At 39.3% G+C, this 24,374-nt stretch overlaps 1 protein-coding gene across 14 annotated transcripts in view; it reads right to left on the reverse strand.

The window, feature by feature from the left end:
- The window catches only part of SPEF2 (sperm flagellar 2), a 177,533-nt gene that overhangs the window by 18,813 nt on the left and 134,346 nt on the right, over positions 1 to 24,374 (reverse strand). For 8 of the 14 annotated variants that reach the window (XM_070519780.1, XM_070519777.1, XM_070519782.1 and 5 more), the window contains 7 exons: positions 22,302 to 22,440; positions 19,475 to 19,704; positions 10,714 to 11,879; positions 10,369 to 10,598; positions 10,042 to 10,250; positions 9,823 to 9,946; positions 7,554 to 9,735 (listed from right to left, as the gene is read on the reverse strand). In XM_070519780.1, the coding sequence (XP_070375881.1) occupies positions 9,384 to 9,735; positions 9,823 to 9,946; positions 10,042 to 10,250; positions 10,369 to 10,598; positions 10,714 to 11,879; positions 19,475 to 19,704; positions 22,302 to 22,440 (2,450 nt within the window). In that variant the 3' untranslated portion in view covers positions 7,554 to 9,383. Of the gene's footprint in view, positions 1 to 851; positions 945 to 2,719; positions 2,888 to 6,469; positions 6,653 to 7,357; positions 7,465 to 7,553; positions 9,736 to 9,822; positions 9,947 to 10,041; positions 10,251 to 10,368; positions 10,599 to 10,713; positions 11,880 to 19,474; positions 19,705 to 22,301; positions 22,441 to 24,374 lie in introns of those variants that run through there. The other 6 variants (XR_011506509.1, XM_014831226.3, XM_070519787.1 and 3 more) reach the window with 4 other exon arrangements.

The following is a 24,374-nucleotide window of genomic DNA, read 5'->3' on the forward strand; positions in this document are numbered from 1 at the left end:
ACTGCCAGCCTCGCATCTTGGACCCTTTTGGTAATTCCCTGACCCCTTTTTCTCACCTGCTAGCATCTAGCAGAGGCACTCAAAAAATATGTGTCCAATTGAAGGGAATTGCTCATTTTAAGGCTGTAATTGGAGTCATGTTCAATTTTGTACTGCAATTGAACTAATGGCTGGCTGGAAATTGAAGGATTGATATACACAGTTTGCTGTGATGTCTAAATCTACCATCCAACGTTCCTCATATCTTATTGAATTTGGCTGTGTTAGGTATATTTTTATATTTTAAACAATTACACTGAAGTCAGAGTGGTTCGGATTTTAAGGTCTTACTTTCTATTGTGGCCTCAGGGTTAGAGGCTAATATTAATATTAATAATGATAATATTGTTTATAATAATAATCTGACAGGTTATGGGCAATATTGTATGCAAACCCTTGGTATGTTGCACAAGTTAGTCAAAAGGGGAATGAACAAAAACCTATATAGGTAAAATGACAGTTCTTATCCTAAGCTTTTAGAATTGGAAGGACATTTGGAGACAAATATGTTGACTTATATCTTAGCTTCTTTGACAGATGAACGAAGAGAAACCCAGAGAGGGTATGGAAATTGCCCAAGACCACACAGAGAGTTAACTGAGGGCCTCTACCTAAGATTTTGGCCCCTGCCTCCACCCCCAGAACTCCTCCATGCTGCTGCCTTAGCAAATATTAAAGTCTGTGTTTTGAGGATAAAGCAAAAGAACCGGGGGGGTGGGGTGGAATCTAAAACAAATTACACAAGTGACAGAAAAGACAAAGAAATTGATCAGTGTGATAGTACCAAACTTTCAAAAGAACTCAGTAAATACCTCTATAAGATGCTCCTGCCTATTGAATGGCAGGGGTTCAAGCGGATTTTCTGGAATTTTTACATCTTCATCTCCCTTAAACCACAGACCAGCCTATACGAAAAATAAAAATGAAAATCATTAAAGTATTACGGTGAGATGTAATTGTTCCTCTAAAAGCCACAGAGATTGAGCACATCTTGTTCAGGTCTCTGAAGCAGTGCTCTCCAAAGCAGGGTGCAGAAACCACGGGGATGCAGGAGAAAATACTAGAACTTCTATTCACATGTATTTTGGTCTCATTCTTTTGTAATTTTTATTTTTAAAAATTTGATAATGTATATATGTATTAGTGCAGTAGTACACATGTATGATTTATAAATGAAAATCCACACATTGAGGGGACTAGCTGTTTTAACTGCTGGAGAATGTGATGAAGCTTGGAGGTCACTGCCTTAGATTCTGCTTGCATAGCAACATTTTGGAGGGCTCTGTGCCCATAACACTAGCTCACATCCCAAATGTCCTGTTTGTGTTGCTCTCTGTTCTCAGAGCCTAGTGTGGTGCTGGTGCATGTTGTTGAGTGAGTGACTGACTTTGTTGAGTGACTGACTGACTCAGTAGCTCAGTGGCTTACATTTTAATGACATCCCTCTTTCTCAGCCCATATCTGACACCAATTACCAAGTCCCTCGATGCCCATTAGGCATGCCGCTCCCATCTCACCCTTCCTTCCATTCCCACTGCTGCCTCGCTGGTGTAGAGCCTCATTACCTCTGTCACAGGCTACTCCAGGAACCTGGGAGCTGTTTTTGTTTCCAATCTCTCTCTTATTTGTTTCAGCTTATACCATACAACTATATCCATTTTCTCAAAACTTTAATCCGTCATATCATTCTCCACTAAGAACCATTTACTACTTTCGCTTTTTTGCTCACATCCTCCCTCCTACCTGAGGTGGCTTCCTGACTATCCATGTCAACCTAAATCTCATTCAGATCACCCCTCCTCTAGGAGGCCCTCCTTGATCTCTCCTCTGAACACCAATCTGACTTGTTTATACTACACATTTGGCATTTAGTCCATTCCCTTGGGTGTTGCCAATCGTATCTGCTGTTGAACATCGGTAATAAACTCATTGGGTTCAAAGAATGTGTCTTGCCAGCTTAATTTTTATACATGGCAAGCACTTCATATACATAAGCGTTTTGTTCTCAGGTATTGCTCCTTTAACATCTTCCAGAGTGACAACCTACTCTCAGTACTGCCTACTGCCAAGAGCCATTGGCTTGCCTAACTTGATTCTGGCATATACTCTATGCCTGTTTCCTTCCAAGGATCACCTGTGCTTTGAGAGAAGGTTGGAATGGGCTTGGGTGGCCTGTAAGGGGATGCAGCCCACAGAGGTGAGGACTGAGTTTTCTTTTCATTTGGAACAAAGGAGTGCTGAGGTGGGAGATGCTGGCCATGTGGAAACCTGTGAGGGAGAAGACCTAGAAGAAGCTAAGGTACAGCTTTGGGCTCAGGCTTTGCATGTAAGCGCTTTCGCACTGTTTAGGAGGAGACCCTTGCCCAGCAGCTCATCTGTGGAGGATAAGTACCACTCTGTGGGAGAACAGAGAGATGAGGAACATAGGTAAGATTTATGCTTTGGGACATGATGGAGCAACAAAGTTCAGAATTACCCTCCTGCCTTAAACAACAAGAAAAATGGACAACACATATGGAACATGACTTTTCAGACATTAGACAACAGGCAAAAACGATAGATTCCTGAAATAAGGAAAGCAAATGAGGAGTCCTACCATTGTTCCAGCCTGGAGGGACTTTCCAGGCTGCAGTGCCAGGAGAGGCATCCAAATAGAGCCTGGTGGTCTTGCACAGTTGAGAAGACAGATCTGGAGTTGAGGGATGCCAAAATGGCTGAAATCTTCAGGGCAGAATACTCAAGATGCACTGAGAGAAAGAGGGAGCCCTAGAGATCTGCAGGGAAATCTCCTCAAGTCTTGCCTGAGAGCCTATCTGTGGATGTTTGTGTGTGTGGAAAACATCAGAAGCTGGAGAAAGAACCACAGGAAAGGAATAAGCTGAACAATTCCTGAGACTCACACAGGGCTGGGTATAGTTCCTTTTCCCACTAGGCAGAGCAGAAGGACCTCCTAATACACAAGGTACTGGGTAGAGGAGCCCGCAACAGGCTACTGCCTTAGTGGTGGGGCCAGGTTAGCCCTACACTAGAGGCTACTCTGGACTCACGCTTACACATCTTGATGTGACCTTGAAAGGATAAAACGGATTCCAAGTAACATCACTGCATGCTCAACAATATTCAAAGTTATACAGAACTGAGCACCCAACAATGTAAACTTCATAATATCTGGCATCCAATATAAAGTGACTAGGCCATGCAAAAAAGCCATAATATATGGCCCATAGTCAGAAGAAATATCAATCAATAGAAATAAACACAAAACTGACACAGATGATAGAATAAACAAAGATGTTCATTTAGGTTCTCCAAATATATTCCCTTTGTTCAAGGAGATGGAGAAAAACATGCACATAATGAAAAGAGAGATGAAAGATAGAAAAAAGACCCAAATTCTACAGATAAAAAATATAATATCTGAAATTAAAAATACACTGGATGGTATTAATAACATATTTGACTGTGCAAAGGAAATGATCAGTGAGCTTGAAGACACAGAAGTAGAAATGAATACAAAATAAAGCACAGAGAGAAAAAAGTCTGGAAAAAATGAACTGTCAGTGACTACCAGTGGGACAAACATGTGACTGGCTTTTGAGATAGGGTGGGGGAGTAGAAGAAATATTTGGAAAAAATTCTGAAAATTTGACAAAAACTACAAACCCACAAATTCAGGAAGCTCAACGAACCCCAAGCAGAATAAAAATGAAGAAAACCACACCAACAAACCCAATCATTAAATTGGTGAAAAATAGTGATAAAAAGAAAATATTAAAAGAAGCTAGAAGGGGAAAAAAAGAAACAGAGATAGGATCCTTACTCCTTCCCCCATTTCTCAACCAGCTCTCAGCTCTGCATCCAGTTGTTTCACAGCACAGGATTTTTTCCTGGTTCTTACAGCCAAGGATTCATTCCTATTAATTTTCTACAAATATATGATATTTTATAGCTTAGGAAACTGTTTCAAAGTGCTTCACTTACAAGAGGGCCACATTAGAAAGAAAAAAACAACCTAATTGGAAGCACCTTAAGATTTTTAAAAAGTCATCCATGAAAATTTTAGCAACGTGAAATGTTAAATGTGAACCTGTACAGTAGAATTTAAATTGATAAAGCAAGGTTCAATCAATCATATCCTGCCTCACTGGATTATTAGGTGATTTCTCCTTAAAGGATGGAAATGTACTTTGTACTCTCTTGCTAAAATATGGCAAAAGAATTTGGGGTTTTTTACTCTTCCTTAGAAAATAAGTGCTGTGTGCTGTTTGGATCCTAGAACATCTGACTCATTAAGCCTATAATAACATGCACTCTCACCGGCAGAAGATGAGTCGAGAGTTGAACATCAAAGAATTCTACTTGAGTGTGACTAAACATCCACATGTGACAGAGGCAAGCATGTGACAGCTGCAGCAGGGCTGGGAGCAAAGGGCATATGGGCTTTTATGCTCGCATTGCTTAGCCGAGGTACACAGCCCGACGAGCTTCACAAATGCTGTACCTTATTCCATTTCAGAAGCTGGGGAAATCAGCACTCTCTTAAGTGGCTGTTGTGGTGAACTTGAAATTAGTCAAAAGAAAAGAAAGAAGACAGACAAAATAAAAAGCAGAGACCCCTTTTCTCCCAGAGAACTCCATTTCGGCAGCACAGTTATACTATTTTACTGTTCGAATGTGGCATTTTCAACAAATCTTATAAAATTTTGCCCTAGAGGCTGTTTTGACTTTTCCCATAAAATAACTGTGTGTATGTGTGTGAGCTGACAAGCATTGGAAATCTGTAAAAGTCATGTAAGATGGTCAAGTGGGCCTCTCCAAATGGCCTCCTTGTCCTGGGGCTCCTGAAGAGTGGGAATTGGGTGGGCAAGGGGAGAGGGCAGAGCTCAGAAATCAACTGCTCCCAAAACATAGGTGGTATTCAAACACGTATTTCTGAGTTTCTATGAAATGCACCAGCCAACTTTCTCTAAGAAATTCACACCTTTGGTGAAGGAGCTTTCTGGTTTTGGCTCAGCACTTGGGTAAAAATTGCCAACACCCTTTGTTCATCTCATGTTTGTGCAAAAGGATGTTTAAATTGATATCCTGTGTTAATTGGCACCTGCTGTAAATAGTGAAGGTTGGTAATTTCACAAGTGCTCACTTTTTAAAACCTTAAGCCAACGATGATAATAGAGTAAGTTTTGGGCTGCTGTTTTTGTTTGTTAACAAAATCATCTCTACAAGTTGTAAGTCCAGTGATAAAATTCACAAATTGCTCTATTTGGGAAGTAAATCAGAGCCCAATCAGCTAAACACCTTTCTTGATAGTCTTGAAGGAACCTCCTCAATATGCAAGTGCTATTTCCTCTGGCTCAACTGTACGAGCGTGGGAAACTCAAGGCTGCCTATAAACACACCATCCATTAATTAAGGAAGAAAAGAGAAGCAGGAAAGGATGTGATCTTTCAATGGTGAAATACATATGAGATATAGGAATCTAGAGAGTATCACCCTGTTTCAAAATTAGCACCTCATAAGTGTTTCCATCTTTTGTCTCTACCAGCACTGTGAAATGGTGAGCCATAGGATGAATTCAACTAGTAGACACAAAATAAATAATTCAGGCCCTTCTTGGTTATAGAATTTCATTCTCACTTCTTCCTTCCTCAAAATTCTCAAAAATGAATTGACTTTTCTTAGCTTCACTTCCTAAAGACCTATTTATTTCATCAATCTTCTGCAATCTGGATTCTGTAGTCCACAAAAATTGCTCTGGTAAAGGTCACCAGTCACATCCTACCTGCCAAGTCCAATGGCCAGGTATCATGTTACCAAGTGATCCATCACTTTACACCCTTCCCTTGGGGTGGTCTCATCCATTCATAAATTCAACAACTGCCAACATGATAGTGACTTGCAGTCCCTTCTGCATCTGTCATATCAGAGTGGACATTTCTGTCTGCATTTCCCACAGACATTTCAAACTCAACTTGCAAAAAACCATCTCATCATTCACCATGCTCATGACCAAAAGGAAAAAAAGAAAAACCTGCCCCTTTCCCTGTGTTCATTTTAAGTGTTGTTGCTACTTCCAGAGTATTGGGCATTGGGCTTATTAAAAGCTATGCAGATGATTCTAATGTACTGTCAAGGTTAAGAATCACTTGGTTGGAGTTTAGGAGAAGGACAATGAAGTTTACATGACTTTTCTCAGAACTCTTAGTTCTCTGAGCAGTTCTGACCTTTTGTAGACCCTTTCCTCAAGGGTGGAAGCCAGACTTCTGCCTGAGACTTTGACAGCACCTGTGCTGCCTCTGGGTGCCTAAGTATGGGCAATCTATGGGCAGAACACTGGCCTGAGACCTGGCATCACAACATCAGTGAGTAATACCCTTCTTAGGTCAAAAGTACTCTGACATTATTAGTGCCACCAGGTGCTGGTAGCAACCTGCATATATTGCTTGAAAGTGACGGTGCCCAACTGCTCGTCATCCACAGCCTTGAACCTTTGCAGGGTCTTGAGGAGCTCCTCTTCCAGGGGGATGGGCCAAGGCAGCGAGGTTACTAACAAGAATTTCCTCCAGTCCACAAACTCTGAGTTTACGACTAATAAAGATGTTAACTCCTGCAACTAGAAGAAAACAGGAAATGCCATTAGAACATTTGTATGACTCCATCATGAAGCTCTACCTGCTCATGTGTCTTAGTAAGAGATTTAGATGAAGGAAGTCTGATTTTAGACTGGCGAGTAGAGCCAGTTCTGACTTTTGTTCCCTCAGGCTATACCAACCAACCCACACCAGACAATACCTAGAAAGTGTTTCACTTTTTGCTTCCGTGAGATTTGTGTTTTTTCTTACTGTTACACAATAGATGTACACATGTGACGCTAGTTGACTTTGTACCTTTTCAACAGAAGAGGGATAAAGACTATAGCTGTGGCTGTGCAAGGGCTCTGCAGCCCATGGGAAAACACTCTCTAACCACTTTGTTTTCTGATACATTCTTAGGGAACAGAATATGATGGAAAGAAAGAACTGCCAGAACCATCTACTATTACTAGTTAGGATCACTCCATTTGGTAGTAATAGATACAAATGGGCTGCGCCTCATGGTCTCCATAAGGTTTCATTGACTTGGCATCATCACTCATTCTTCAAATCCTATGCACGCACATACCACGTGTCTTCAGTTGAAGTTCATTCATTCAAGTTTTATTGGTTGCCTACTAAATGTCAGATACTGTGCAAGTACTGGGTATTTAAAAACTGTTGACTTATGGATCAAATAAGAAGAATTCTCCAAGCTTTGAAACCCAAACAAAATTAAAACTTACCTCAGCTTGAGTGAGGTGCATCCAGCTACTAGGGATGTTGTTTGTTCCTAGGTTCAGGGTTACCAAATCAAGCAGAATGTCAGCAAATGCTTTATTTCCTATTATGCCTACAATACAATGAACAACATTTCTCAGTTATAGTATGGGACAGGGATTTGTTTCTTTTGCTAAAATAGAATAAATAATGGGTACTTGTATAATCGTTTTATTTATATTATTTTAAACTAATTTTAGAGAAACAGAAGACATTTTGAAAACATTAAAATAATCATCAATTTCCTGGTGTTCTTCCATTATTCTTTCTCGGCTCAGTCAAAATGTCTTTTTTGGCTGAGTAACAAATCATTCCAGATTGGGAAAAATACTGAGACTTTATGTCTTAGTTTGGAGTCTTCTTTGATCTTTTCTCAGAATAGGTTGAATTTCAAAAAGTACTCTAACGTTTCCTCTTGTACAGTAGGGCACAATTTTGGTAAATAGGGGATAAAGGTATTTCAAAATGCATGCAAATCACCACTGTGATCAAGGTAACATGTTTATCCTCATTTTGCTCTTTAGGTCAGAATATATTTGTTTTTATAAATGTAGGGAGATTTTAATTGTTAAATTACCAGATTTGAAAGGCTAATATAATCATCTAATCGGCTGTGTATTCTGAAGTATTTTATAAAAGGTCATTAACCTTTTAAATGCTTTGTCCTTATACACTAATCTACTTTACCTTGTCCAAAAGACATATCTGTTTAGTCTGTTTCTCATTTCCAATTGCATGCACATGCATTAAAAAAGAAACAGGAAAGTAAAACAAATGAATCTGCTTAAAAAGTGTCTAACTCCCATGGCAGAGGTAGCTTCCAGAGCTAGGAGAGACTCTTACACGTATGCAGGGATCTTTCAGGTCCAGAGTGTACAGCTATTCTTCTTTGTTTAGGAAAAGGAAGAGTGAAACACAGCCGTAGCATCTCAAATTTTTCTTTTTACAGCTAAATTTCTAGCATTTCTAAAAGTCCAACATGAACTTTATCATTTCCTCTGAACTTTAGGAAAATGCAATAATCCTTTTAAAATTTCACTGGTTCAAACCAAATAAATAATTTTGAGATCTGGAAGGCAATTTCCTGAGTAGCAAGAGCAGAATCTTTCTTTCTTTGCTATGATTGGCCATTCAGCAGCTTATTCAGAAATAAATTCTCTATCCTTTTTGATCAAATCTGAGTATCCAGTTCTACAGAGGTGAGAACACTTTCCCAGGTAGTAGCAATTTCAGTAAAGTTATCTTTATATAATACCACATTGTTTTTCAGATAAGTTAGGCATACATGTTCCTCAAGATAAAACCATAAATAAACTCTACTGAAACCAAGAAGAGGCTCAAAGTATTTAAAACTTCTGGTGCAGCTGTAAAATATTTCCACTGTTTCTGATAGCTATGGTGTAAGCAAAGTGTTGTAAGACAATACTTTCAGTTTACACAGGAATTTCTTATCTGGGGACCTTAGCGTGAAATGTGAAAACCACTATAATATTTGACCATGTTACTTAAATGACCAAGAAATGTAGTGATTTGATCTTCACATACAATGCAGTAGCAGAAAAAGATAAACTTACAAATTTTGTTCATGGATCAAAAGGAAACTTTCAATTTGGCCTTAAGTTAGTTAGTTATCTAATGCAACCAACATTTAGAATTATCCAGGAAAAATAATTTTATGCCAGGCTTAAAGGAACTCAGACCACAATCATAGTCTGGCAACCCTTAGCAATAACACCCAGAAAGATGACATCAAAATAACACCATTGCTTAGAATTATACACTTCCACCCAAAGAATGTGTGAATATAGAAATAGAATTAAAAAGTTACAAGAAAACTAATCTTTGGATTTTCGGTTTGTACGTCTGGAAGATGCCAAATGCTTTTTGTGTTTGATGTGAAGACTGATGACTGTTTTACTTTTAAATTTCAGGTTTTTGAAACTAATCTTTTTTTTGATATGATCAATAACAAAGTTGACATTTGTCACATTACTAATCACTTTCATAATGGCTTTCTGGGTTTGATGAGCAATCTGAATTAGGTCTTGTGTCACCAGTTGAAGATGGTGTTCTTGTATTCCATAAATGGATAGCTTTCCTAGGGTCAAAGTTATTGATGTCCGGAGAATTCAACTGAATTATCAGCAGATCTGTCATACTATCAGCCTTGATCTTAGCATGCATCTGTGACTTGGTGCGTTTCATCTGATTAAAGCCGCGTTCCACCTCAGCTGAACTTGCAGGGAGGGTCAGCACGAGGTCCACTAGTGTCAAGATATTTGGATACTTGGGTAAGTAAACAGAATTCACAACATCCCAGGTCAATTCGCGGATGTTCTGAAATCTATAAGGGAAATTGAAAAATGTAAAAGATTGAGACTCAAGTTTTACCCAAATATTTATAAACGTCAACTAGTTTACTTACACTTACCTAGCATAAATCTCTAATTTCAACATGCTCCATTCAGTGTCCACTTCATCAATTTTCACATTGGCAGCTTCCAATACTGGTTCATAATGTGCAATCAGGATGGATACTTCTTTTTCTCCAAATTCTGCAATCAATATACAGGAGGAAAAGTCACATACATGAAAGACACTCATACAAACAATCAAAGAACAAGGATTCAGAGTCAGTGCTTATAGTTACCTTGATTTATCTTTGTGGGCCACAGCTTAAAGCTTCCAATCATGGTTGCCTTCACCACATCTTGGCTGGCATCTCTGAAACAGCCTCGCAGCCTCTTGATAAGATGTGTTAAAACAGTGTTTCTCACGTCAGAAATGTTTCCCTTTCCTCTGAGGCACTTACCATGAAAGTGTGTGACTGAGTCCACCCTACGTTCTTTTGGCCCTGGTCTGGGGAGAAAAAAAAATTCCCCCAAATCAACAATTAAATGAAAAAGCACCTGGCAAATGATTGCCCAAGTTGAACAGTCTAGTTTAACAGATCCTGAGGTCATCCCCAACTCCTCACCTTGTTTGATACATTCCGAGTATTTCTAGTGTGGACTGTAAGGTGGCAAATATATCAGCAATTGAAGAATTTCTGTTCTGATTGACTCGGGACAGAATACTAAGGACACTGATGACATCCACCAAGAAATGAATGAATTTAACGATGTCTGCTTGCAGAAGTAACTCTAGAAGTTCTTTGGCTTTCTGATGACTGGTGTCACTTCCGCGTTCATTTGCCTGTAACATAGGCTGAGAATGAAATGGCGGTTTATTTTTCTCCAAATTATAATTTCAAATTGCTCATTAAAAGTATTCTCTGTTATTCTGAAAAACTAAAATAGTATGATATTTCAAAATTACTTACTGAATTCAGTTGCTGGACAATTGCAGGATATCCCTTGAGAAAGTTCTGGAGGGCTGCCTGTAATCCCTGAAGCCACCTCCTGCCTCCTACCTGAGAAGGCATCACAGGTCGGAGGCGAAGGTCTTTGAAGGCAGTTATCAGAGAAATTTTATGAGGAGGAGAATTATGATAGAAGTGATAAAGGCTGTGAAGAAGGTCTCTCACATTGTTGTACAGGGGAATGCTCTGGAACACTGCCTTGTAAGATAGTTCAAGATGATGTGCAAAGCAATACACAGTCAGCACACATGGCTGGATTTCTCTTAAAATCAGGGCCACCCCATTGCTTTCTCTCTCTGAGCCAGGCGCACCGCCACTTCCAAAACCAACCAGTTTCTTTGTCCAGTCTTGGTTCGACAGCCTAAGTTGAAGATTCCTCTCCAGAGTTTTCTCAATGGCATTTTTTATTGCCAGAGGATCCCTCTTTTCCACTGTTTGTACCCCGACAACTTGGCAATGCACTCTTCCTGCATGTGCAAACTGCACATAGACAAGTTCAGCTTCCTTGGCTGAATTGTTTGTGATTCCATCACTGATGATGGAGAAAAACTTACTTTTTACTAGTTTATCTCTTAGATTTTTCCGTTCCACTTCAGCAATAAAATATGTAAATGTTCTTGCTGATTTGTTAGTTCTGAATACTGGGCCAATATCAACACCCTTCATGTCATCCAACTTGCACATCCAAATAAAATCTTTGAGGGGACGTCCAGTCTTGGCGATAGCGTGACACGATCTGAATAAGTTCTCTACTCTCCCGAGGGTTACTTTGCTCACAGTCCTCACCATCAGCTCCGTGGTGGCTCTGTTCACTGGAGAACCACTTGTTGCTTCCATTAATGAAGCCTTGGCATGAGCCTCGCTGAGATGATGTGCATGGAGAAATTCAGTCCTAAAGTTGTCAGTGCCATAAAAAAAACTCACTTGATTTCCCCTCGACTTCACTCCATGCTTACGACACAGGTCACAGAACATAAGATTTAGTATCTCATCATATACAAGCCAAGGGTATTTTTTTAGCCAAATTTTCAAAAATTGATTGTTCCTCTCTGGAAGGTAATGGTCAAGCTTCTGTGGCCTTTTCTGCTCTTTGGTGACTCGATTCACATCATCTGAAGGATCTCTGCCTTTAAAATAACTCCACATTGTTATTTGAAGTAATCACCAATGTCTACCCTCCGTTTGTCTTAATCTCTTACCCCTACATTTGAACATTATTTCTGGAAAAAATTATACTGAGTCCTTACTACTTATCAGGCATTCTGGTTAGTGCTTTATATTCATTTAATCCCCATAATTCATTATCCTGATTTTACAGTTAAGAAAGTGACCAATTATTATTATTGCCATGTTATGGATAAAATACCTAGGGCACAGAGAGGTTAATTAACTTGTTCAATATCACAGTGCTCATAAGTAGTGGAGTTGGGGATCACTGGCAGGCAGTCCACAGTCCCCATGTTTACACACTTCGCTATTATGGATTTCTCATAAGGGCAAAGGGTGCTATGGTCTTCCTCACTCTAGAATCTGTTTCTCCATGTATAAGAGGGATGCTGCTTTTTGCTGCCATTCCCTTCCCATGGTGACAAAAAAGAATAACAGGACGTGCACGGCAGTGTGGCTACAAGATTTGCCTTGGACATGTCTTCCCTGCTGCCCCAGCCTGCCTTCCTGGGCAGTGGTAGAGCCAACGTGTTACCAAAAGGGCGTCAGGCTTTGAGACCCGTCCCAGGTGGTCTTGTAAAGGAGCTGTGCCTCATGCCTCGTCTTTCCCTCGCCCCCAAAGCTGTAATTTTTGACATACATTTATTTGTCAGAGGGGGGAATATATATTTATCTGGACAAAAGGGCAAAAAATTTAAAGTTAAACAATGTCTTAAAAAATACCAGTTTCGCCCTGAAGGCAGAGAGCCTAGACCACATTTCTATTTCACTCCGACAACTTCTGGACACTATTGATCATCAGATGCCATTGTCCTCTTTCATAGCATCATGAAATACTGGAAGGAGTGTTTGTGTGATACTATATTAAAGTCTCTCACATTGACACACATGCCCAGCGTTTCCTTTTGTTTCATGCTTTCAGGTCCTAGGCTGACTCCTCAGCTGGATTTCAAACTCTCCTGCCAGAACCACACTTAGTTCTTTTGTGCTCCATAATGTCAGGACGAGTGCTAAGCACTTGGTAGATGTTTAAGAAAATAAATCTCCTTTCCTAATTGATTGTCTTGATCTCACATCTGTTAGCCTCTTTTAGTTGAAAACCTTTGAAATCAATCTGCCTCTGCCTTTCTCACCCTTTGCATATAACGTCTATTTTGCCTTTTAATTATTAGTCTTTTTGCAGTTGGTGTTAAAACAGAGCCCTGGTTTTTTTTTTTTTTCCTCTCAAACTCTAAATATTACTGTTTTCATTTAAAATGAGTCTCTTTATAGTTGGTACCTACTGCCTTCATTTTCTCACGTACACATTCGGTGACTCGTCGGTCTCCCACACTAGGCCTTCAGCATCACCTCTGGTGCCTGCTCCACACACAAAAATGTTGGTGAATACATGAATGAATGCACGAAAAAAAGAAGTCTCTTGTTGCTCAAGGAAGGGACTTTGACTTTCACTACTGATTTAGCTAGCTTTTATGTTTTTAGTTTTATGGACGGATTTTCCAGAAGGTGTTATCTTGCATTCTGAGCACATACTTTCATTTCTCTAATGTAATTTCTCTGGCTTCATAAGAATATGTTTCCTCCTGAAGAAACATCTGAAAGTCTGCCCACAGACAGTTTTACCAGGTCCAAAGGCTTCTAAATTTGCTACTGCATTTCCGTGATCTGAATCTGATCTACCGGAAGGAGTTCGCCCACTGAGAGAACCATAAGGCTGGTGGGGCCACACTCCTTTTTCCTGTAATCCCTTGATTTTGCCACCTGTTGAGAGACTCCTGTTAATAAGATCAATCCTTCTATATTATACCTTTTCTAAGAAATCTTTCTGTATTTCTTCATTTGTGTAAATATCAGATTAATTTCATCATTTTTCAGATCAAAATATGGGGCTTACTTATTTGCAAATATATACTATCATAGTTTTATAATTTTCCCAGAGACATTAAGCCTGGAAAAACCACAGAACTTCCTAGTTACTCCTTTCAGTAACTAGGGGCCTTCCTCCTGCCTCTCAGTTAGTCGAGGTTATGTAGTGAGACAGAGCAGCGTCTGCTGCTCTCTTGGTCACAGTCTTGTCCCCCCCCATCCATGCCTACATCCTTTGGCTCTAAATGCTTTTGCTAATTCTCTCCTGCATGTCCTCTGAGAGCCACTTGAGAGCACAACTCTACCACAAGATCTTTGTGGCCCTCACCTCCTGCCTCTTGCCCCAGTGGGTCTGTTTGCTGTTCCCTAAATACGTCATGCAACCTCAAAGTTTTAATGTCTACTCTATTCTCCCCTGGGCCTGGAATACCCTTCCCCTTGCTTCTCTTCCTGAAAGGTTCCATCCAGAAGTTTCCTCCAGGCTAACCCCTGTGGTAACCCACGCAGGCAGTGATAATTACTTCCTCCTTTGAATTCCTGTAAAAACCATGTAGCTGAATGATCAAGTTAGCCACTACGGCCTGGAGTTCTGAACTTACGCCCTGTCTCTGAGACGCGTCCCTAAATCTAAGGGTCCCCAAGAGGGGTTCATAGGAGCGGCCCTTGTCAGCTTTTAGAACAGCATTCCAGGGCTCGAACAACTAAATGCTGCCTCTCTTGAAGAAGATGTGAGGGTACAGAATTTGTTGGACTGTGTTCTCTCCAGAAAGCCTCTTGGCAGAAGCCAAAACAGCGACAAACTGAATCTCTACAGGCATTACATGGAGTACTGGTGGGCTTACAAGGAAAAGGAGTTCTTATGGTTTAAGTGGGGACAGAGGAACACTGCTAAAGTGTTCTAGTTTCAACAAACTCCAAATTGCTTCCATTGGAGAAAGGACGTTTTCTGATGTGCTTGTCACTTGATGTCCAGAGACAAGATGTACCTACCCAGAGCTTCCTGTGGTACACAAAAATGAGCGTTTTTGTTTCGGATGCTTACAGTCCCTGGAAGCCACATACCTCATGGTTTAACTCTGCCAGGTGTTGCAATGTTTTTCTGGAAGTGTTTTAAGGTAATACTGCAGTTGCCTATTAGAGTATGTGCTCCTTCAGGATACTGAGCTAACATTTTGAATAATAGTAAGAATAGTCTGTATCAGTATTGTATAATGTTATATATTATATAATATTACTATAATTATATAATTAAATGATAATGGCTTAGATTGCAATTAAACTTGCACATTCTAGGTACCACTTTCTAAGCACTTTATATATGTTAATTAATGCTCCTATCAACCCCATCAAATATGCCACTTTATAAGTGAGGAAAGTAAGACAGAGAGGGTTAAATAACTTGCCCAAGATCGTACTACAGTCATTCAACAAAAAGTGGATTTGAAAAGAGCTGTCTGTCTCTTCTTACCCAGGAATGGGTCGTCTTACCCATCCAATCATGGGTAAGAAGGGAATTAACATGGAAATGCTAGCGTGAGGCCTGACTCATAGGGCCTGACACCATGTCAGTATTGGCTATTGTTATAATTCAGAAAATACTCATTCAATCCCGTCTGGGTGGGGAGTATGCTCATGGGAATGTTTCCTGGGTCGGTCAATGGAAAGAATTGTCTTGCTGATTCACTGACTGTCTCTTACGCTGCTCCTAAGATTCTCAAGTATGATCTTTGCTGGGGGGCAAGAAAAATGCTAGCCTGAAAAATTCTTCCATTGCATTTTGCATGATCTTGTATGATTATCACACATAAGGTCATTTTTTTTTCCTAGTGCATTTGTAATAATCATATCAACAAATGGTATTTTATGTCTAACTACTATCTTTACCAAAGATAGTGGCAGAATTTGATCAGAAAAGGAGTGTTGAATATGAACAGTACAGTAAATGATGCATTTTCAATTTTACACTATCTTTAGTAAGGACTATTTTAAGGAAGACTTTTAAGTTTCTTTTTTTTTTCCTTTTTTCTTTTGGTGAGGAAGATTGGCCCTGAGCTAACATCTATTGTCAATCTTCCTTTCTTTTTCTCCCCAAAGCCCCAGTACATAGCTGTATATCCTAGTTGCTAGTCACTCTAGCACTTCTGTGTGGGATGCTGCCACAGCATGGCCTGATGATCAGTGTGTAGATCCACACCCAGGATCTGAACCAGCAAAACCTGGGCCACCAAAGCAGAGCATGTGAACTTAACCACTATGCCACAGGGCCAGGCCCAAGACTTTTAATTTTCAAGTGTGTTAACTAATACTCAGCAGAAAACTCCTTAAGCTTTAGTTCTTTCCATTTATATCCTTATACTAGCTACTCACAATTATTTAAAGTGGCCAGTCACTTATTTTAATCAAAAATTATCCATTTCCCTCAATTTTATTTATGCAGTGTAATTAAAAGTTATAAACTGTAACTTAATGACATCAACACTCTTGTAAATTTGCTAAAAATTTAAAAAATGTGTGCCTGGTAACATAATGACTGTTACGTGCAAATACATATGCTTTTGTCCTAGGGAAAAAATCCATCTCTTTATCATATTTTAATATATTTTAGTGAGCTTGAAAGTTGCATCTTAGCTATCACAGGTTGCACAGGCATATATGAAATAATATAGGAAAGGTGCCTATTTCTTAGCTTAGAAATAATAGCAATTTTCAAGTTCCAGCGGGAAGTTCAACAGGATCACACATTCAGAAATACGCCACTTTCAGTCAGTTGTTCCGGACTTTCAAAACTGTTATCTTTTCAACAAAGACCATCTTTTGAAATTGTAGAGTTCTAGGATAAATACAATGGAAGTTGTTATAAAAGATTGTTTTCCAGTTCGTGGAAGGAATATGATAACAGGCTTCATTTCAAAGATGGATGGGCGCATACCAGTTAAGGCAGCGAACAACTGCAGAACTGAGGAAGAAAGACTAAAGTCAGAGGATGCTTTTTGGGGGCCAAGTGAGATGGGGAGAAGCATAATTATGAGAGTTCCTCTGCGAGGGGCAATGTCAACCTTTGCTGCCTGACCTTGAGGATGTCGTCGGAGAACCTCTATTTCTGCGACTCTGGGATGCAGAAAATAAAATGATTACTACTTTTTCCTTCCCTTTATAATATTAGCAAAAATAATAATGAATATTACCTCTATTGTAATAGCCAACACTGTGCTAAGTATTTTACACATTAAAAAGCAACATATGCAATATATATATGTATTTTTTTCAAATGGTATAATTGAGCTAATAAAGAAAAGGGTTCAAACTAAAAGGGCTTAAATCAAAGATGATAATTCATTTTGAACCATCAAGATCCTCGAATCCCACAGTAATACACAGCTTTGTAAATTACAACCATTATTCTTAAACCTGGGTTCATTCACCAGCATGGCTGGGTGGAGGTGGTTCCCCAGGCAGAAAAGGCCTCCCCGTCTGTTTGCCTGCAGTTCATGCAGTCGGGGAAGGAGAAGAAGAGCAGAGTCTCCTAAGCTTTCCCCACGCATCCCTCCTCATGCCTCACGCCTGCACCTTTTCTGGTGGTGGTTCTCTAAACTTTAAATCTTCTCTGTATCCTTGCCATCAAATCACTCTTTAATTCCTTAAATTCCGACCTCCAAGATATTGTTCCCAGAATTTTCCCTGACCAACCTCACTGCACACTGACTCTCTTTTGCTTTGCATTCTCAAGCACTTTTGTAAAGTTCATATTCTGTTCCACAAAGAACCTAAATAGAAGTTGATATTTTCTTCTTCTTTGCTTGCCTTTTCAAATCACACTCTCAGTCCCTAGAGCAAGTGGTTTTCCTTTTACATCTACTTTTTTTTTTAACGTAACTGTCTTCCTCCTTCTCTCCCTTCCCACCTCCTTTTCTTACTGCTCCTTTCCTTCCTCTTTCTACCATACTCTGAAAATTAATAAATGTATCAGTTGACATCTTTTAGTCCCAAAGGTTTCTAGAGTTAATTTTTAAGACATACACGTCAAGTTATAGCTGCTATTTGTTACTTATTTTTAAACTTTTAGTTGAAATGCAAACTCTGGTTTTAAGGTTGTATCCAAAAATGTATTATGGTTATCATTACGAACATTAAGGTCCTTTTGAAAGGGATTATGAGTGATTGATAATTTTCAAAGTCTACTTCCACTTACTCAAACGCCCCAAAACACTTTTAGTTTTGACTTGCTAATTGGGATTTCCTTTCAGTTACCCTAGTACAGGATTAAGGCAAATTATATTTCATATTTAGAATCTTTTTACACATCTTTTTATTTTATATTAAAAAAATATCGTGGCTAAAATGAAGAGCAAAAGCAACTTTGAAGAAGGAAATATAGTAAAGGGCACCGGGAAGCCACACAACGGGGACAAGGATCGAATCTGCCCGACTGAAGGACTGGAGGGACTTCACGGGCTGGCTTTATGACATTGAGACTTCCTTTGTCCCTGTTGATGTTCACAGTTCCTTCCTGACAAACTTGAGTCGGAGTCCCTCCACAGGTGTGGTGTGTGCCTTCGTACCTTGGAGGTATAAACCCGCTCAAGCTGATTAGATGAGCTAGCACATGCCAGGGTAGGTTCACCCAGGAACACGCGTTCATACCTATTCCATCCACTGGGCTTAGCGCAGAAGTCCTCAGACTGAAGGCTATTTTGACTAATGACATTTCATGTGGGTTTCTGGAAATACTGGACTTTTAAAAAATAAATAAAATATAACCATTATGAAAGTGGAATTGTATTAGTACTAGACTAAAGTCAGTTGACTATTCTCTAGGGAAAAATAAGGATTTTCCAGTAAGTAGGAGATGTTGGAAGATAAAATAAACTTGTTTGTGAGAGCCAACTTAGTTAAGTGAGAAGGGACCAGAGCTTTAAATCTGAAGAATCCTGAATGATATATGACCATAGGTGAATTCTTAACTGCTGTGTGACTCAGTATCCTGACTACAAAATGGAGATGAGAAACCTACAAGACCTGCTTGAATTACTTGTTCTGTCAATTGATGGAATTCATTGAAGATTATCTAGAAGTAGAAAAAGCCTGGATTTTTTTTAAAAAAAAAGCCTGTGCAAATGCTGCAGAGCCATAATGATAAAATGTGAAAGAAATAAAGAATCTATGTGCAGAAAATAACATGTACATATACATGTGAACAGATCCATTAATCAAGTAAGCAAATATTTGTTAACAGCTTTTTTGGTTCTGCTCTTGGTCTGTGAAACATTGAGGGAAAATTCTCTACTGCCTGCCCTCCCTTCACAGACTAGTAGTGGGGGAGACAGAAACACAAACTCCTAATCCCAAGACAAAACGTAAACCAGAAGCATGCGCGAAGGCTGTCTCTCAATTGCCAGATGGAGTGAGGCTGAAATTTACTAACTTGCTGGCGCGGGGCAGGGGAGGGCAGGAGAGAACGCCCAGGACTGAGGATCACCACACCGCCAAAGTACTAGTCACTGTTTTTCTCTTCTTTGTTTAATTCAGATCTGTGTTGGACGAAGCACATAGGAGATAAACTAGAAGAAACCAAGGGCTCGTTTTAACGCCATGCAATCCCAGAGGGCTGGTTTTAGTCATGGGCAACTGATTGCCAACCTGGTTAATCTCAATCTTTTTTGTGCTCTTTTCATGATAATTATTTTCCTACCTTTAGGTGCTATTTCTAAGAACTGCTCTCGAAGATTGTCAAGCTGTTCGATGGTCAGGGTGCCGTTTTCTTCCTTTTCTACAGGTGGAGGACGTATTGGAGGAGGGGGATCTGGAAAGACTTTTACGTCGCCATTAATGAAGAAGTCTTCTTGGTTTAAATACAGTTCATTCTGAATTTTTGTAGATGTTTCAATGTGATAGCGAGCTACCTCAGTTAATTTTTCCACACTGAAAGTGGAAAAATGAATAGGGTTATCCCCATTAAAGATACTATTAGATTAATAGTTTTGCTTATTAGAAATACACACAAAGTTAACACATTATATAGCTAAGTTAGACAATTCAATCTGCATGTTTAAAAATTCTAATTTCCCCTCAAATCCACTTGGTAAAAAGGCAGAGTATAAACAAATAAATATAAATTAGAAACAAAATATATGCTCATTCAGACTAATAGTCACACATTTTATACCAAGCTGAACAAAAGAGATTTCATTAAACATGGTTTTATTAGTATTAGAATATATTTTACCATGTATGCAAGATTATGTCAAGAGATACATTTCATGCCAAGAATGAACCAGAATAAGGTTATATGGCAGAAAAACTTGTAAAAATATAACCATTAGAATAACACATTTATTTGAAATTTGGATAAACTGTAAAGTGAATCAAATTTGTTAATGGATTTCTAGAAGAGTGGTGTTTCTCTAACTATATATCAAGGAGTCTGATGTGACCTAAGATAGAACTGACAGAATGGCCTCTGATGATATAATCTGTTGATTGCTTTGCTATCTTCAGGAAGAATGACCATGCTTAGCTAAGTCATGGAGTATAAGCAGCAGTAGTTACGAGGCCCTGTGGTGCACTGGAAAGGACCCTGGAAGCTGCGCTCTCTCTCATTCCAGAGACTCTAGTCATGGGTCCTTGGGTAAGTTACTTAAGCTCTCTGATTTTCCTTATCTTTGCAATGGAGCCAATAACACACAACTCTATACTTGATGGTTATTAATGTGCAATCACATAGGGCATGGGTTTAAGCTGTACTAGGGATTATAGCTATGGCCCTAATTAAAAGCTATTTTCAAGGCCAGGGAAGTTTTGTACATGAATAAATACAATATCATGTATTATAGAGAGGATCTTGTCTATATCTTGCAATAAAGATTGAACATGGCAGAAAAATGCATATTTAATCTGCTCTTAGACAACTCAAGAACACCAAAATAGTCATATACTGAAGATTTTTTTAAATAGTATTTGTTGCTCTCTTTAAAAATACACCCTTAAATTCAACTCTAGCATGCTATATTCGTGAGTGTCCATATAGTATGTATTATTTAATTAGCTTATGCTTGATGGTGTGTGTGTGTTGCCGGGCAGAGGAGAAGAACATTGGATAGCTACTGAGTACAATTCCAGTGGGCTCCTTTTGTAGAGTGAGACCCCAAGATATCAAAATAAGTGCGCCATCTAGTGGAAGGTTACCAAGAGTAACTTTCTCAAGAATGGGAGGGGAAAAAATGCCAGGAAAATGAAAAGCAGGATTGGAAGTTCAAAGGGATCTGATAGCTCTATTTTTTTTTTTTTAATCATTGGGAATTTTTGCAATAACCAAAACAGAAAGTAAAGCTGAACAGTCCTAGGTTTTAACTTCTTGTGGCTAGATTCAGAGGTCAGCGATACATATAAACACAACATAACTCTGAGAAACACAGGTACATCTGATAGAAAGGAAGCATTCACACTTGATGGCCACATGGATGAGAGCTGCATATCCTAAGAATGAAGAAGATATGTTTTCATTCTTGTGACAGGCAGAGAGCAGAATTGAACATCACTCCTCTATGATGCTGAAGAGTAACTGACTTGGCTATCCAGTAGTAAAACTATTTTAAGCACTACTGCACTAAAGTTACCAGGCTGAGGGTGTGTGTGTGTGTTTTATTATAGAGCAACAGATATAAACAACTAGGGTGAAGAGTTTACAACAGAACTTTCCTTATGGGACAAGGATTAGAGAAACAGTTGTCTTTTAGATGGCAGTGGTTGCTTCTGAGAATACTTGCCCTTTGTATTCTACGTAGGTAGAAACTTCTAAATTTTCAGTAAACGTTTATTGTAAACTGTAGTGTATCACAGAATCCTCTGAAATAGCCTGCTTGGCGTGTTTCATTTTATAGATGAAGCCCATGGGGCCCAAAGGGATTAGGCCTGCTGCTGATTTGTGGACAATGAGGGACTCCCCATCTTCTGACTCAGTTGAGAGCCACTTCCACCCTGTCGGGCTGCCTCTTCTTGTCTTTTAGGGGAAAATTAAGAGGATGAGATTCGCTGCCCCTCACTAGCAATGAAAGGCTGGAAATTCTGTGGAATCCAACAGAAAAGAACTTGGTATTGCCCTTATAAGGGAATCAGCCTAACTGGTAAAACATTCTAGGGAATGACCTCTTCGTCTTCCCTTAATTGGCCTTAACTAATAATAAGTCTGGCATTAGAAAGATATGAAACATTACCTTACTTCTAAAAAATATTTAAAAATTACCTATAATCTTACCTTACAAACTAAGGTCCTTATTAAGTAGTATGAAAACCAAACTCATAAATGATGGGCAAAACTGGATACTGTAATAGAACACTTTGATACATGATTTACTGTTTGAAAAGAAAGAGTCAATACAAATGTATACATGATTTCCTAAAAGGTCAAAATTTCTATTTGTAAGTGTAATTTACATTTGCAAACACCTTAAAAATCTCTGTCAATTTGGGTCTTCAGGAATTAACAAAGTATATTTTTAAAAATTTATGCAATACTTTACCTGGCCATTTCCTTCAAGTACCTCTCGCCAAGCCACTTTTCCATGAGTTTGTACACGTCAACCGCCTTCAATACTAACTCCTCAAGGAAAGCCAATGCTTTTGTCTTTATCAGTTCAAGTCGGAACTGTGTGGCGATCTCTATTTAAAAAGAGAAATAAGGATTTTTTAATGTATTATATGTACATACACTTTCTGATGAATCGAATTCAATTTTAAACCAATCATGCTTCGATTTGTGAAGATTTAGGTACACATCTAATAAGCAATATGGATAACTAATACCTTATCTATCTCATTGAGAAGGAAAAAAGGTAATGTGTGGTAGAATCGTTTGATAGTTTATTTAAACCAAAACCATAACTGAGGTTTACATTTATTGCACTTCATAGCAATATGCTCTTTGGTAAATTGGAATGGGAAAACACAAATAGACAATTTCTGAATTTCCAAAAGGAGGAAGTACAAAGTCTCTTGATGATCTTCCTGCTTGAGAACCTTGGGATGGCAATGCCATTATTCTGTCAGCACTGGGAGAAGTAGCGTGAAGCCTGTGTGTCCCGGGCCTATTGCTGTACCTGGCACACAGTAAGGTCTGTGGATTTGACCTCTAAACTCTCTGCACTCTTTCTTCTTTGCTTTTTCCATTGCTACTGGCCTAGTTTGGGCATTAATTATCTGTCACCTAAACTACTGACATCACCTCAATCCTATTTTCTCTAAGTTCCTTTGCCCACATTAAATCCAAATCTGCCTCCACACTCCCCAGAGTAATCTGTCTCACCTGCACATGCGATCACAGTCAATCTTCTGCACAGAGTTCTTCACTGACTCCCAGTTGCCATAAGAGAAAATGTAACTTTCTTGGCAGAGCCTATATGACCCTCCATGATGTAGCCTCCCCATCTCCCTAGTCACTCCTGCCCAGAATATGCCTCAGATTCCCAAGCCACTCACCACAGGTCACCTCGTTATCCTCTTCCCTCCTCACCCTGATTTGTTCCCTAGGCAAATTCCTCCACGTTCTTCCACTTTAGCTCAAGTGTTAGTTCATCCACTAGGATGTCTCTCATGACTCTCCCATGCCGCCTGTGTCCTGTATGCCCATCTCCAATATCACAACATATTATAGGTGATTGTTTGCATTTCTCTTCCTCTAGATTGAGTTTTACATGTGTTTGTTTGTTTTGTGTTTGTGTATATGTGTGTTTCCCACGACTACTACAGGACCTGGCACATAGTGGAAACTCAGTAAATGTTTATTGTATGAAGGATGGAAATTAGCCACGCTAGGGATCCTGTATTGAATGAACTGAAAGGTGAAGTCTACTGGAAACTACCGAAAGCAGATGTGGGGACAGGCACTGGTGGGGAAGCATGTGTCCCAACTTTCCTGATACCACAGATCTTCCTGTGTTCAACTTCCTTTAGATTTTACTCTTGGGATTATGGAAGCAGGTGGTAGTAGGATGAAGGGAGAGGAGAAGAGGAGAGAAGCAAGGGGTGGAAAGCATCCTTAAAAGCTAATGGTCATTGAGTAGTTAATGTGTCCCAGCTTAGCCAATGCTGCATTTTTATGGTTTTGTCACCCAGTATATTGACCATGGTTTCTTACCAATTAGGATACTTTTGCTCATTTTCCTATCTTTTTAAATTCCGTTTTGATCTACATTATAAGATAACTGGAAGAGCCCGAAGAAGAATATATCTTGTAGAGTCATTACTGTCTATAGAGAAGGAGGCCCGTAAACATAATTGATCCATGCCTGGCTCTTCTATGGCCTGTGCTCCCAAGAACTCACTTGCAGGGACTTTTAGCCTTTAGTCAGGGTTTATTTTCCTCGTGAGAGGCCTAAATTATTCTTGTTGTAACATAAAACCACGTACGTAGGTAGCCCTAAGCCTTCTTTCAACCTGTAAAATCACACCAACTCTAAAATATTCTGTTTGTTTCTATTTGTTGAGATTTTAATTACTGCTTGTACTCTCCTAACCCTTTCCAAATTCTCCTTGTCTTTTATTGAGATCCCAGCAGGCAGCTGTCAAATCTAGTCTTCATACGGTCGCATGAACAC

Source organism: Equus asinus, chromosome 10, assembly GCF_041296235.1.
Source record: "Equus asinus isolate D_3611 breed Donkey chromosome 10, EquAss-T2T_v2, whole genome shotgun sequence".
Taxonomy (NCBI): domain Eukaryota; kingdom Metazoa; phylum Chordata; class Mammalia; order Perissodactyla; family Equidae; genus Equus; species Equus asinus.